Source organism: Rhamphochromis sp. 'chilingali' (genome assembly GCF_963969265.1).
Source record: "Rhamphochromis sp. 'chilingali' genome assembly, chromosome: 8".
Lineage (NCBI taxonomy): Eukaryota > Metazoa > Chordata > Actinopteri > Cichliformes > Cichlidae > Rhamphochromis > Rhamphochromis sp. 'chilingali'.
Window position 1 is genome coordinate 32,155,384 of NC_137935.1, and position 16,475 is coordinate 32,171,858.

Sequence of the window (16,475 nt, forward strand, 5' to 3'; positions counted from 1 at the left end):
CGAGGCCTTGTTATTAAACAACAGATCAACAGACAGGCCTCACTGAGGAGCTTTCTGCTGCAAAGGCTCCATAAAAACGCTGTGTTTGTCGTACTTTTTGACAGATTTTATCACGCTGGCTGCCACCAGATGAAAACAAGAAGTGGTAACACAGTGGGTGCTGTATGGCTGCAGAATGTCTCTGTCTGAAGTAAATGTAAATCAGGAAGAAAATGTGTGTTGATTGAAATGAATCATTCTGTGTGTCATGAAAGCTATGTGCTTCATCATGTTCGTGTAGGTGTGTGTGTGTGGCAGCCATCAGCATGTACAGAATCAACTGTAAGTGCATTAAGTGCAGTCGTGCAGCCTGATCTGACTTGGAACAGATAGAGTGCTCCTTCACCTCCCTCCTCTTCTCTGCGACCCCACTGCCACCAACCCCTCCCCCTCATCCCCAACTTCTCCAGCCTCCCCTCAGTCCACTGGGCCACATTTTTCATGGCCCAGCTGTCGTAGGGCTTTGATTGGTTGGCCCAGCGGACAGATAGCCGATAGGCTCTGATTAATAGTTGAGGCCCAAGAACTTCCTCATTGATCAACAGGACAGGCTGCAAGAGGGGGAGGAGGAGGAGATAGAAAAAGCATGCCCTGTCGCCCTGCAAGTGCTGGCTGATAATCCAGATAGTGGAATTTGTGGCAGTGTGCGTGCATAAGTAGATTGTTAAAAACAGAATGAAACAGAAGCGCTGGGCTGAAAACACACACACACACACACACACACACACACACACACACACACACACACACACACACACACACACACACATATATATATATATATATATATTTATATATATATACAGAAAACACAGACACATTTACCAACGGCAAACCTCTGGCGGTCCTTTATAGATGCCACAGTGTGCCGTGTGGGTGTGTGGCTGAGAAGGAGGAGGGGGGACTGGAATGTAAAATAAATGGTTGATGTCTGATTCAATTACTTGTTTAGTCCATTTAAATGCACTTTCATTGTGCTATATGCCCAGCATTTGTTACAGTATCTAGGTATGCCTGTGTTTGTGTGTCTGTGTGTGTGCGCTTGTCCCCTCCTGCTGCTCTGTCCAGCCTCTAGCTGATTGATGATCTTCACTCCCACGGGGTCAGCAAGGCCACGACCTCCCACTTTTGACCCCCCTACTGAGATATTCTCTCTCTCTCTCTCTCTCTCTCTCTCTCTCTCTCTCTCTCTCTCTCTCTCACTAACACACACACACACACACACACACACACACACACACACACACACACACACACACACACACAAACAAGGAAACAGATGGCCTTGGGACAATTTCCTCACCTTTCTGTCACAAACAGTCTCCATCTCATCACATCCGCTGAAGTTCATTGATTTTAACAAATGTAAGCAAAAAGAAAGAAAAACATCAGAGACAAATGCTTGAGATTCGCATGCTTACTGTATTTCATCAAAAACAACAAATAAGCCACTCAGGACTTTGATAGCAGCGCCTCAAGAAATGGGTTTCATCATGTAGCAATATCACACCCTAGTGACACTTAATGGTTATGACAACTGAGGAATACTTCAAAAACAAAACTCAGATAAAAAAAAAAAAACGAAAAACATTTTATTTTACTAGCACCATTTAAAAATTAATCAGTGAGAAATGGCTGTTAAGAACACAAACCTCTAAAAACTCAATCAGCCTAAACATCAGAAATGTTCAGCACAAAGTCCAAAATAAAGACATAAGAGGAAAATCTCGAAAAGCACAACACATAAATACACAGATCGGCCTCTGTGCTGTGAGATTGTTATAGATGGACAGCAAAGGGGCAGAGAACAGGAGGGAGGAAATGGAAGATGATGAGCAGGAGAAGGAGGAGGCGGAGGACAGATTATTAACTATTTCTTATCAGCTTCAGACGTGGGTGATAAGGGATGATCGGGTTATAACGTGATCTGATCAGGACGTTCCTTTCTCCAGCTTCTCCTGGGCAGCTGTCTTTAGCCAGTTAGCCACGTGTTTTTCAATCTCCTGAGAGGTGGAAAGATGAGAAAGAAAGGCAGACATACATTAAGGTTTTTCATGTTTCTAATGCTACAACTGCTTGAGGATTGTTACCACACTATACCGCAAAGCAAAGGTGCTTCCTGGGTTAGTATGTGGTTTAAAAGGCTGGTTTTGATATGGGAAGCCTGCAATGTGTGATTTGCAAGAGTGCAGTAAGCACTTGATTTGTGATTGTGCACCACCAAGCAGCACTTAAGTGGTTGTTTTGTGCACTATGATATATGAATCACAACTAATTTGAGATTTATAGATTATATATCTATATATATGCAGGACAAATCCACAATACTGTGTAAAAATGCATTCCAGCATTTAACTGACACTTTCACAGTATAGTTTATTATATCACGAGGCAGTATTTTACAACTCTGACAGTTATTAAAGCTGGAATTACCTCATTTCTCTTTAAAAGAGACAAGGCACGCTCTGGAAATATATGGTGTAAATGCTGCAATGTAATTAACCAGCAATGTGCAGTTGCATGTATTTGACTAGAGAGTGCATCATCTTTGTTGTTAACTCATATCAGATGTTCTACTTCTAAAGTTTGGAAGTTTAATTTAAGTTCAAAAATAGCTAAAACTTCAGGTAAAATGCACTGATTTGAATTTTACTTTAAAATGTGGGCATTGTGGATTTTGTCCTCTGTTTCTTAGGCTGAAATAACGTCAGGATAGGATCTGTTTACTCTTCAAGCGCGCCTCTGTGCTGTTTTAAGACAGACATGGAAAGAGAGGAAAATATGCTTTAAAGGATTACAGCACTGACTGGTGTGTGAAGCTGCTCTGAAAAATGCTTTTCAGATTGAAAACTTCTCAGTGAGGCGTGGGTACCTGTCTGGCTTTCGTGAGCGAGCTGCGGTCTGTGACTCTTCTACTCGACATGTCAGCGCAGTGAGCAGTGTCCTTAATGAAAATTGTCTGGGCCTCCTCTCCTTCCTCAGTCCCGTCCTGCACCACCGACAGCGTCTTCCACGGGTCGATTCCTCCTGTGGAAGTGATAAAAAAAAGTCTTCAACAGTCAAGAAAGTGCTGCAGCCCTGCTGGTTATCTAAATATGTAAGAAAAGGCGGTATTCTCTGTCTCGCCTTACTTTTGTATTTTCTCTGTAAATGTGTTGACTTTGTCTGTAGTAAACCCACTCTCACCATTAACATAAAGGATTCTGTGTGTGTGGGGGTTGTCTCCTCCGTAGTAAGTGTTTGTGAAGGCGATGCGAGCAGGCAGGGAATGCTGGGAAATACCAAACAGCGTGGTACAGAGCTTAGTCTGATCCTGCAGGGTCAACATCCCAGAGAAAGGACAAGTGGCGTCCTCACAAGTCTGGTCTACAAACATGAAAAGAAAAAAATCACGTATGATAAAGAAGTGTTAGTGTGTGTGTGTGTGTGTGTGTGTGTGTGTGTGTGTGTGTGTGTGTGTGTGTGTGTACATGTCTACATGACTTTGTGAGGACAGAAAATTGGCATGCCACTATACTTGTGGGGGACAACAGTCACTTATGGGGACAAGATGCCTATCTCCACAAGATTGAAGGCATTTTCCAGGCTCAAAATGCTGTTTTAGTGTCAGGGTTACAATTAGGTTATGGTTAGGTTTAGGCTAAGGGTTAGGCATTCATTTTCTGATGGTTAGAGTACGCAGCTAGGGAAAGCATTATGTTAATTATGTTAATTACGCTAATATATGAAAACAAGTGTCTGTGTGTGTTTGTGTTGTACAGAAGCCAAATTCAGTGCATGTCTGGTAGGTCCACTGTCTCTCTCCTCTTCTGCCGGCATGGACTGACGTGTCCATCAGATCCTTCATTGATTTCTCATAGGAGATGTCCAAACACGGCTCCTTACTGGTGAATCGGTAAATCTGTCAAGTGCAGAAACACATGCAAAGAGACAAAAAAGAAAAGAAACAAAACTAGTAGACAGATGTTGTGGGAGTTGCATAAGGGTAAAGGCATAAAGGAATCACAAATGCTTGCACTGCTTGTTTTTAGCTCTGAGAGGGACAGCAGACATACAGGAAAATGGCTCAGCAGTGACATCTGGTGGCCACATATCGACATGTAAAGGGGGAGAAGGAGCCCGCTCTGTTCTCCATACCTGTGAGAGTTTAACAAGGCGGTTGTAGGCTTCCATCCCATCCTGATATTCCTGGCTGTTGTTGGCCATTATGCCACAGAGCTCATTTATCGACATGAGTACCCCCTCTTCATTGTACTGCACTGCTCCCATGAAAATGTCGGCCAAGCTTTCCATCAGCTCAATCTAAAGTAAAGGAATATGTTATTGTCCACTTGCATAAAAACTGGAAAGAGATAGATACAAATAAAGGAAAGAGTTAAAGAGAAAGAAAACAGGATTAAAATAAAGGAAAGAGTTAAAGAGAAAGAAAACAGGATTAAATGAGGAAAAATATCGATTGCCAACTAGGAGACTACGTGGAAATAATTTGAAAAGTATGTCTGTGAAGGTTCTCAGTCATCCAGGTCATCGTAGTCAAAGGAGCTTGTAAAGAAAAGCTTCTGGACTTCTTTAAATTGCTTGAAGACGGTTTACGACACCAACTCTCTGCCATCTATAATCCAGTTTTGAGTTCCCTTCCCAGACGCCTTAACGCCCACTCACATCCTGGGCCATCTGATCTTAGGAATTCACATGATAAGGTGGGGCCAGGTTTCACAATGAACTCATCCGAAACTCTGGCTGATTGGGACCCACACCCAGTTTCACACCTTGGCTCAGGCGAGTAGAGGATCATCAGGGGGTCCTTTTGTCCCTCTGTGGGGGGATACTCCCACTAGGTTTATATCTGGGACTCTCCACCATTTGACCTTAGAACTGAAGAAGCTTCTTGGATGAGAGGTGAAACGTCTTCAAGTAACTTAAAGAAGTGGAAAAGTACACTAATATTTGAAGCCCAGTGTTCAAATAAGAGAGCAAAATAGATTTAGTGAGCAAATTTAATGCTTAAACTAATGAACATACAGAAATAACTTGTTAACTTTAGATGATAAATACTAAAAAGTGAATGATATTAATGGAAAGTTAAAAGTAATGAATAAATGGTAACAAGAGATTAACATGAAAAGTTGAATCTGTGTACAGTGTTTGTTAACCAGCCTAAACACTTTGACAGCCCACACGCAGTCAATACAAGTAGGCAAATAATTAAGCCCACTTTATGTATACTACTACTTAAAAAACTCTTTCATTTGACCTGGACTGTGAAAGCAGGGCTAGGTCTAAAAAGAGAGCTTTCCCAGGGATCTGGAGAAGCCATGAACTGCTATGGCCAGCAGTTTAGTGGCCACATTATATTGAATGTGAAAAGTAAAGGAGGCTTGCATCCTCTTTCAGTTCAGGTTTTACACATCAGGGTATTATCAGGACATTATTTGGAAGGGCTGCTTCCTCAGAAAGCTACTTTCTCTTTATCTGTGTGACAGATCAGATAACGTTTGGTTGAAAATGGGTTATGAAATATGAAAGTGATCCCAAGCACAGCAGCAAATCTACAGCAGAATAGTTGAAAAAGCAAATAATCAAAGTGCTGGAATGGACCACTGGTCCAATTGAAATGCTATGGTGGGACCTTAAGCGGGCTGTGCATAAATAAATGCCTGCAAACTTCAAACAACTGAATCAACATTGCAAAGAAGAGTGGGCCACACTTCCACCAGAACAATGTGAGAGCTTGAAAAAGACATACAGAAAACAGACACTTCAAGTTACTGCTGCTAAAAGTGGTTCTACAAGCTAATAAATCATGGCGTGTGCTCTACACACTGCTTCTGCTTTTTGGGGTTAGCTTTTGTTGTTGCTGTTGTTTTTCATTTCTGTTTTCTGGCCTCAGAAAGGATCATGCTAGTACATACAGAACACCTAATGGCTAACACGGCGGTCCACAAGAAGAACTGTTGACAGTACACGCTTTAAGTTCCATTTTTGAACCTCATGTCATGACTCCCATTTTGAGCACCCTCTTCAGTAAAGTCTGGACTCAGTGACCCATAGCTCTTTATTAGGCAGGCAATGTCATGGTCCTGAGTCTGCTGACTCAGTGTTTTGTGTTTCTTTATGCTTTTGTTTATTCTGAGTATGTATTCTGTTATGATTTGTTAGGTTTCTGTTCTGTGCCTGCCCTGGTCACACTGTCTGCTTGTGAATCTGTCTGTTTAGTTCAGTGTCATGTCTGGTTCTCTGTGTCTGAGTTTCCTGTTTTATTCTGAAGGTCCCCGTCTCATGTGAGTGTGTTCAATTTACGTTTCCCCTGTCCCGTCAGCTCCGATTTCTCCCAGGTGTGTTGCCCAACTGTCTCTCTCATCACCAGTCCACTGCCTGCATTTTGGGTCCGTTTCCTCCTTCACCACATGGCTCGCCCCGGCAGCCATGATAGGCAAATGAATAATTTTGAATTAACCTCCATATTTGTTTAAATATATTTAGCAAGAGAGCAACACTCTGGACAAGTACCATATTATGTTTTGCAGTGAAGGTCTCGCAACTACAGCTTTGGCATTTTACCATCAAGTTGAACTTTGCAATAAAATGCAATAGTATACCTGACAGTTGTCCTATGTTTATCACAGAAAGACTGTAGACAGGTTTAAAATAAAGCTGCGCTTTCTTTTTCACATGATTGCAAAGGTTCAAACAGCTTATTACCAGCATACAGTGGGAAAAGAAAGTTATCACAAAAAAGTATATATTTAATTTTTTTTAAAAGCAAAAAATGAACAGAACTGCGTGAACAAGAGCTTGGTGTCCATCAAAGCATGTCATCACCTGATCATAAGGATCCTTGGGGATTTGACAGCATCCAAAGTCTGAGGCTACCTGGTTGATATTTCCACTCATCAGAGCTTCTTTCACTGCAGCAAACGCTTCACGCACTTTAGACAGACACTGCAGGAAGTGGATGGTGTGAAGTTAACAGACAAAAGTAACAGACTAAAATCTAATCCCTGACACATGATGCACAGATGGTGGCAGACTTCTCACCTTCTCTGAGCCACCAACTGCCTCATTCAACAGGCTCAAGCCAACAACCTGAAATAGAGGAAAGGGCAGATATGTGATTCAAAAGGAAATGAACTTCAGTAGACACCTTAGTTGTTTGGAGGGATGTAGGTACAACAGAGGAACCTAAGGTCAAGTTCTGGTTATGGAGGAACCTTTGTGGTGTACTGACATCAGAAGGGAAAAACTGGACTTGATCACAGTTACTTCTTTGATGGTGAAAAACACATTCAGCCCATAAGAGTCAGCGATGAAAACACAAAGAAATCAATAATAATTAAATGAATGGTGATATTAAATCCTGTGACCATGGTTTGTGTCGTATTACGTTGTTATACTCAGAAAAGTCCAGCTTTGCCTTGACTGGAGCAGAGGAGGCCACAGCTCCATACACCAGATTGGGAAACTGCAGTACAGAGCGAGAGAAGACACACAAAAACAATTAATATATTTCTGTTGAGTTTACATGATTTTTGTAAAACATGAAGATCAATGTTAACAACCCGATAATCTATACATGTCTTTATATCCAAAACTTAACATGTAACATTCCTCTCCACACTGTTACACTACCTAACACATGACTCCGCTTAATATGGTGACTGAGCTTGGTTTAGCTCCTTGCTTTTGCTATACAGGGACTAATGCAGCAGTCAAATCCATACTTGAAAGTGGCTTCATCCTCAGATGTTCTAAAAGTATTTCCTAAAATCTTCTTTACCAAACACCACTTAAAGACTTCATCTTTCTTTGGGAATGAATTCATGGAGAGCTGCATGCAGGCTATGAAGAGTGGAAGCAGCAATCGATGTACTTTTATATATATGAATATATGCTCCTTCCTGATTTCTTTTGCATATTTCTCACATTTGCAAGTGTCAGATCATCAAAGAAATTCTAATATTAAACAAAGATAACCAGAGTAAATACAAAATTGCAGTTTTGAATATTTATTTATTGGTTAAGTGCTTTTAAGAAGTAGTTTTTTTTAGTGTATTAAAAGCTATCCAGACCTACATGATCCTCTTTTTAAAAGGTAATTGCCCACTAAAACTAATAACTGGTTGTGCCACCTTTGGCAGCAAGAACTGCAATCAAATGTTTTTGATAACTAATAATATGAGTCTTTCACATCACTTTGGAGGAACTGGAGGATTTTTGAGCATGAACGGCCTCTTTAAGGTCATGCCAAACATCATGATTCTGGACTTTGACTAGGCCACTCCAAACCCTGACGGCCAGACATTCTCCTTCAGGATTTTCTGGTAAAGTGCAGAAAAGCTTTGGTGCCCCCCCCCCCCCCCCCTTATTACCTGAAATCACTATTTAAAATACTGCATTTTGTATGTACTCTGCTTATATTTGGCTAATATTAAAATTAGTTTGATTATCTAAAATATGCAATTCAACATGTGAAAGATATGTTAAAAAATCTGAAAGTGGGGAACACTTCTTCATAATGTAGCTGATTTTAGTCTTTTTATGGGATTTACTAACAAAACCATAGAGGTAGCATAGTAACGTCATGACCTCAGAAAGGGTACTGATTAACTCTTTGTCTAGAAAATCATTGCACAAGAGTAACCACAAATATTCACTTAAAGAATCATCTTCTTTTAGTTTGTGGACTTGAAAATGTAAGTTAAAAAAAAGCAAGTGATACATTCATATAGTAAGATGAGATTCAGTACTTTCTTATCTCCTCAGGGTATAAACAGAAGAGCATCTATGAATTATTGCCTGTCTACAGTTCTTTGGAAACAAATGACTCACGCTGTGTTTTTCCCTAAACTAGATCTTTCCTGTCAGTATGAAATACAAATATGTTGCTCTGATCTGTTTTTGTAAAATGATATAGAACAAATATCTCAGTCACAGTATCAGGAATAAGAAGTGTTGTTCCAGAAGAACAGTCAATAAGCTCTAAAATCTTTCTCTGTCTTTTATAGGATTAGTTTTTAAAGATTGTGAGGTGCTGTATTTTAAAGTTTGAAGCCTTATGCATCTTTGAATGCTTCCATATGTAAACCATGTCCTGTACCTTTCCTCTGAACCAGGCTGATAGAGCTCCAGAGTATGAGCCTCCGAAGCTGATCCATGTGTTTCTGTGCGTCAGATTGAAGTTTTGGCTGATGTACTGGTGGAATGCAGCCAGGTCAGTAAGTCTGAATGAAAAGAAACAAATTACAAAAAATAAAGTGCACATGCATCTAAAGAGGTCTGCACAAAAGTCACGAAGACAAATGTAATCAGATAGATGAAACGACAGAGAGATACTTGGAATCAAATGTACAAAATTACATTAGATTTGCCTGACTTACAAATAAAATTACTGATAGTCTATGTCCTAATGAATCCTAAGATAGACAGGTGTGCATTCATATGCAGGAGAAATGCGATGGGAAAGATACACATTTGCATGATGAACACCCACACACACACACACACACACACACACACACACACACACACACACACACACACACACACACACACACACACACACACACACTGGTAGAGAGTCAGCACTAACGCCTGCTGGCTGCTTAGGTCTGCCAGGTTCTCTGTTTTGAGGCCATCAGGGTTAATGCTGTCACCATAGAAACGATGCTCCAGAGCCAGAAGTAGAGCACCGTGCTCTTCAGCCATGTCACTATGGTGACCTGGGAAAACATGTTCGAAGCAGATAAGATTCATTTTGAAGCAAGCCCTAATATTTTTTTAGAGATGCAGGTACGGTACACGAGAGGCTTAAAAGTGAGTGTAACTTTAAAAAGTTACAAAGTGTCATGTGTCCAGCTACACTGTCCTGCTACGGTCTGAGCAAAAATATGGAAACTATTAAGTGGTAACTAATGACTATTTGCACTATTGATCAATTTTATACAAACAAGATGATGCAGTTTAATAAATAAAAGTTTATAATATTCAATCACATAGAACCACGATGTACTGTAGATACAAAACTATGTTAAATATACACTAACTGGACACAAAATGTAGAAATCTAACAAAAGACATACAGAGACGCATTGATTATAACATGATTCCTAGAAAATATGAATAATTATGAAATTCTAATTAATTGAAATAGCTGCAGCTCTGTGCTTTTTTACGAACTTTGACCTTTACCGTGAAAGATTTAAGGTCTGTAATTAATTTGATTTCAGGTGGAAGTGTGTTTATAGATAACAGGCTTTTACAGAGAATGCTGATCTTCTCCATATTGCTGTGACATTTTACACTTCCTGTTCACTATTCTCCTAACGATTCTTCTTCTCTTTGGTCATTTCTTGAAAGAGGCTCTGGGGCTAGACTGTTTGCACATTTGAAGACTAATTTCAGAAAACACGAATGAATGAACTCTCGATATATATATTTTTTTCATTAAAATATGACAGTGGTGCCATCAGAAAGGCTTTTCATCTACAGTGGGGCAAAAAAGTATTTAGTCAGCCACCGATTGTGCAAGTTCCCCCACTTAAAATGATGACAGAGGTCAGTAATTTGCACCAGAGGTACACTTCAACTGTGAGAGACAGAATGTGAAAAAAAAAATCCATGAATCCACATGATAGGATTTGTAAAGAATTTATTCGTAAATCAGGGTGGAAAATAAGTATTTGGTCAATAACAAAAATACAACTCAATACTTTGTAACATAACCTTTGTTGGCAATAACAGAGGTCAAACGTTTACTATAGGTCTTTACCAGGTTTGCACACACAGTAGCTGGTATTTTGGCCCATTCCTCCATGCAGATCTTCTCGAGAGCAGTGATGTTTTGGGGCTGTCGCCGAGCAACACGGACTTTCAACTCCCGCCACAGATTTTCTATGGGGTTGAGGTCTGGAGACTGGCTAGGCCACTCCAGGACTTTCAAATGCTTCTTACGGAGCCACTCCTTTGTTGCCCAGGCGATGTGTTTTGGATCATTGTCATGTTGGAAGACCCAGCCTCGTTTCATCTTCAAAGTTCTCACTGATGGAAGGAGGTTTTGGCTCAAAATCTCACGATACATGGCCCCATTCATTCTGTCCTTAACACGGATCAGTCGTCCTGTCCCCTTGGCAGAAAAACAGCCCCATAGCATGATGTTTCCACCCCCCATGCTTCACAGTAGATATGGTGTTCTTGGGATGCAACTCAGTATTCTTCTTCCTCCAAACACGACGAGTTGAGTTTATACCAAAAAGTTCTACTTTGGTTTCATCTGACCACATGACATTCTCCCAATCCTCTGCTGGATCATCCATGTGCTCTCTGGCAAACTTCAGACGGGCCTGGACATGCACTGGCTTCAGCAGCGGAACACGTCTGGCACTGCGGGATTTGATTCCCTGCCGTTGTAGTGTGTTACTGATGGTGACCTTTGTTACTTTGGTCCCAGCTCTCTGCAGGTCATTCACCAGGTCCCCCCGTGTGGTTCTGGGATCTTTGCTCACCGTTCTCATGATCATTTTGACCCCACGGGATGAGATCTTGCGTGGAGCCCCAGATGGAGGGAGATTATCAGTGGTCTTGTATGTCTTCCATTTTCTGATGATTGCTCCCACAGTTGATTTTTTCACACCAAGCTGCTTGCCTATTGTAGATTCACTCTTCCCAGTCTGGTGCAGGTCTACAATACTTTTCCTGGTGTCCTTCGAACGCTCTTTGGTCTTGGCCATGGCGGAGTTTGGAGTCTGACTGTTTGAGGCTGTGGACAGGTGTCTTTTATACAGATGATGAGTTCAAACAGGTGCCACCCATACAGGTAACGAGTGGGGGACAGAAAAGCTTCTTACAGAAGACGTTACAGGTCTGTGAGAGCCAGAGATTTTCCTTGTTTGAGGTGACCAAATACTTATTTTCCACCCTAATTTACGAATAAATTCTTTACAAATCCTACCATGTGAATTCATGGATTTTTTTTTCACATTCTGTCTCTCACAGTTGAAGTGTATCTCTGGTGCAAATTACTGACCTCTGTCATCATTTTAAGTGGGGGAACTTGCACAATCGGTGGCTGACTAAATACTTTTTTGCCCCACTGTATAATCTTCTTGATATATGAATGGTGACGGTGATGATTGAGCCTGTACTGCCATACAATGTGAAAAACAAGAAAATATCAAAATGATAGCGTTGAATTAGCTGTGAAAATAAGTATAATTTCTTGTCAACCATCATTTTGGCATTGTGCTTAGAAAAATCCTAAATGATCTAAACTATTATCAAAATAATGAACTAATGATTTATAAAAACCAACATCTACATGTAGCTAATAGCTATAGCCATTCAAATACAGCCTCCTCCCTGACCTTGCTGGACCTATTAATCACTTTCCTTATTTTCTGTCATAAATGCACTGTGACTGCTGTCTGTGCTCATATTAAACATGGCCGGTGTTTATAAAAATTAGGTCAGTGTATGAGTTGTAGTAATCGCTGTGAGGATAAAGCTCACAGGCTTCAGACTGATCTAAATCCTCAGTATTAGACTTTTTTTTTTCTGTGATTGGATCTGTATGATGTCATAGAAAAGGGATAACTATAATAAAAAGTATGCATTTTATTTATATACACCTTTCAAGACACTCAGTGGTAAAAGCAATTAAATAACAAAATCACAGTATGGACAAACTGACAAACTGACTGAATTAAACATCAGAGGTTCATAAAATTAAAATTAAACAGAAAAAGCAAGTTTAAAAAAAGTCTGTTTTAAGGCTTGCTTTAAAGATAGGGAGAGAACCAGTGTCGCAAATGTGGAGAGAGTTACAAAGACAAGGGGCCAATCGGCTGAAAGCCCATGGTGGTGAGGCGAGCAGATCAGGAAGATGTTAGAGAACGTGAGGGAGTGGCAATGTGCAGAGTATTAGTGACATGGGATATCATTAATATGACGATCTCTGCAACACACTTTCTGGCTATATGAGTACTGAAGCTCTGCTTACCAGCTTTTCAAGTATTCTGTTTATGTGGGGAAGCCAATCAGAAGAAAGGTTGCTTATAGGAAAAATGGACGAAAAGGGGAAGGGAGGAGGAGTTCAAAGATCTTGCAAAATGACTCTATTAATATATAATAGGTCTTCTTTAAAGTTTTGTCGTTGTTAAACAACAATCTACGTAATATTAATGATTAGTGATCTACTGTATATTACAAAATTGTTCCACAGTATATTTTTAGCAGTAAAGTATGATAACAGGTGAATTTAGTATAGAAGCACTGTGTCTGTGTGTTTTAAAATTGTAACCCAGTACCAACATCTACTTTTTCCTAGGTCTCCTATACACGCTTCTCTGGGGGATTACGGGTACTTACAAAACAAGTTTTAGGGTACAAAAAAGACAAAACACAGATATACTCGCAGATGAGCATCACTTTACCTCCAAAGTTTGATTATTAATTCATTATGTTGCCAGTTCTTTGAGTGTTTTGAACACTGATTTCATATGCGTGTCTGATCTGTGAAAGGCACAAACAGGTGACGATATGTGCTGTATTTTACACTACCTGTCAGAACATCATACTCAACGAGGGGCCCTTCTCCCCCAATGTAGAGAAACACCGGGCCATCAGGATGCTGCCAGTATGCCTCATTCACAAAGAACCTCTGGAGGACATTGAGAAAAGTACAAGAAGAAAGACATGCTTTATTTATGCTCGCCCAAACCGGCAGCAGTGCACATTCAAGGACTTGCTCTGAGTAATCCTTTACTTGATGCTGGAGTGGGCAAATTTGCACATTGGCAGCCTCAAATGGCTGCAAGAGCTAAATGAGGCCGAACATTTCAGTTCATGCTGTCAGGAAACGCCACCCTGTCACTCCCTGCTGAATCAGGAGTGATGAAAAAGGTTCATCTAGTCTACATTTCTCTGAATGGACCGCTCACTCTCTGCTTCTTAAGAACCACAGCAACTCAGTTTAGCTCTTATCTCCACAACAAAGTGAAAGCAGCAGGGTTCAGTGGGACGGGACACTTGCTCTGCTGCACGCAGCCTATTTTGCGATTTGAGCTGACAGGGCATCTGTTTTATCAGCGTCACTGCAATCCAAGCAGTCTTCAGAAATATCACACGATGGCATCTTCTCCAGTGCTTTAAATAAATTATGGCCTCCTTTTGGTTCACAGGATCTGACTGATGGAAGAGTTCTCTTATCGTTAACATAGATTTTCAAAGACCTCTCAAACATCAAGCCTTTAATTATCAGCACCATGCACTCGCACTGGAGAGGTCTGTGCCCAGAAGTGAAATGTAAATTTAGAGTCATATTTAAAAAGTAGAAAATGGATATCGTCCATATTTAGCCAAGCCGACATTTGATTCTCTTTGATGCGATGCCTACAGATAAGATAAGACGATATACGGAAATAACATCAAAAACTAACATTTCGTAATATTCTTCATTATCTTTAAAAAAAAAATCCCTAATAACATAACCACACCATTTCAAATCCAAAATATTAAAAAAGGGGACGAGATGCTCCTAAGGGAGTGACAGGCAGACTCTATCTTTGATCAAACCTCTGGCATGCTCTATTATTTTGTCTGTTTAAATGTCATGCCAAAGTTGGAAGAAGCTCTCTGAGGCCTTCAAAGACAAGCTCGAGCTTATTAGTCTAACAGAGAATAAAAAATGATTTCTAAATTTCAAACAAAGGAAACAAAACTTGAAGTTGGTCTGGACTTGGACTGGCTACTTCAGCAAATTCAGCGCGAGAAAAGACAACCTGAAATAGAAATTCTCAAGAACCACAAAATATTATCAGAGAACCTGCAAATAACTCTTGCAAATGGTGATACCTAAAAATGCAAATTTTACACATACAAAGCAGGCGTTATGAAATGATGTGCTCTGAAGGGAAATGTGTTTGCTGCATACTAAAAATAGCATGTTGGGAGAAGAACCAACTATGAAGCACTGTGGTGGAAATGTTCTTCTGCATCAAGTCAACGAGTGCTTGAAAATAATAAGATTGTTTATCTGAAGGTTTGAGCTGAACCTTTTGTAATGATAAAAATTCTAAACACGCTGCCAAATTCAGTGAAAAACTCAGATGTGAATCCAAGTGGGAATCAAAGATGTCAAAAAAGTCATTACAAAACACCTGTAAGAAGTTATTTTTGCTAGAGCAATAGCAAAATTTCCTTTTCCCACATATGATTATTTTATATATTTTTCAGTTACATAAAAGTTTTGTTGTTTTTTTTAAAAAAAACCTCATTAAGTCTTTTTCTTTTAACTGCCTTTAAGTGAATAACCTTTACGTGCAGGCAGGGGTGTGAAGCATTAAAGCATTGCTCAGCGTTCCTCTACCTGAGGGAAGGTGTTGCTATTTTGTTGGTTGAAATGGTTCAGGGGCTGGACAATCCAACCCTCCTTCACGTGGTGGAGAGGCTGATGAAGACTGACTGTGAGCTTCAGGAGAAGCTGCTTGTTTTTCTGAAGCTGGTTGTCACGTGCACGCCTCTTGATCATCCTCAGAACCTGTCCTGTTAGCAAAAAACAACAAACAAAAAAAACATAGGACAGAAAAACAACTGTGAAACTGCTTAAATTAATGAATCGAAACTTGAATAGTTTGTAATCTAAATCATAAGCTAAACATAATTTATGCAAAATAATGGAGAACTTGGCACCGTCTTAGCTCTGTTGGCCAGATTAGTGATATGAACAGGTGAACCATATTTTGTTTTATCTAAACAACTGATTGATCCTCATGTGACTGAAGATGATGAATGAATCCAAATTTGTCTGTCATGGACTGCCCAGCGTGGGATCATCTTGACAGAGAACAGAGCAAAAGGCAGAAACATCCAAAAAAAAGCTTTGAATGACATTCAAGAAGTCTAGAGAAATATTCCTGAAGACTATTTAAAGAAATTACAAAAAAGTTTGACCAAGAGGGTTCAAGCTGTGTTGAAGAATAAATTCATAGAATTGTAAAAAACCCTGTTTTTGCCTTATATACTATATTGTATACATTTTAAACATTTTAATAAGCAGTTATTTCTTAATTCCCTAGGAAATTATGAAGCAATAAGGAATTGGTCAAGGCCTGTGCACAGTACTTTATATCAAGATCTAAAGTATCACATTTAGTGGAATTTTCATTAACTCACCAGAATAAACAAAGTTTAAAAGTAGCAGAGGAAGGAGACAGCGCAATGTTAAGAAATTCATCTTAAATGCTATATCCACTCTGTAACACACAAGACGTCACTCTATGGGTCCCATATATAGTCCCTGAAGGGCTCCTGTGTGTGTGTGTGTGTGTGTGTGTGTGTGTGTGTGTGTGTGTGTGTGTGTGTGTGTGTGTGTGTGCGTGCGTGCGTGCGTGCGTGCGTGCGCACTAATAAAAACTGCTCAGCAGAAATGAGCATCAGCCTCG

At 40.1% G+C, this 16,475-nt stretch overlaps 1 protein-coding gene across 1 annotated transcript; it reads right to left on the reverse strand.

The window, feature by feature from the left end:
- Positions 1–1,455: 1,455 nt before the first annotated feature.
- On the reverse strand, positions 1,456–16,267 carry prss16 (serine protease 16; the record flags this gene model as incomplete). Its single annotated transcript, XM_080889634.1, has 13 exons — positions 1,456–2,042; positions 2,912–3,066; positions 3,226–3,405; positions 3,799–3,940; positions 4,177–4,341; positions 6,862–6,981; positions 7,078–7,125; positions 7,424–7,501; positions 9,137–9,260; positions 9,629–9,758; positions 13,594–13,693; positions 15,401–15,576; positions 16,207–16,267. 13 exons carry the CDS (start codon positions 16,265–16,267, stop codon positions 1,971–1,973), a joined length of 1,551 nt encoding a protein of 516 aa, XP_080745760.1. The 3' UTR covers positions 1,456–1,970.
- Between the last annotated feature and the right edge of the window lie 208 nt (positions 16,268–16,475).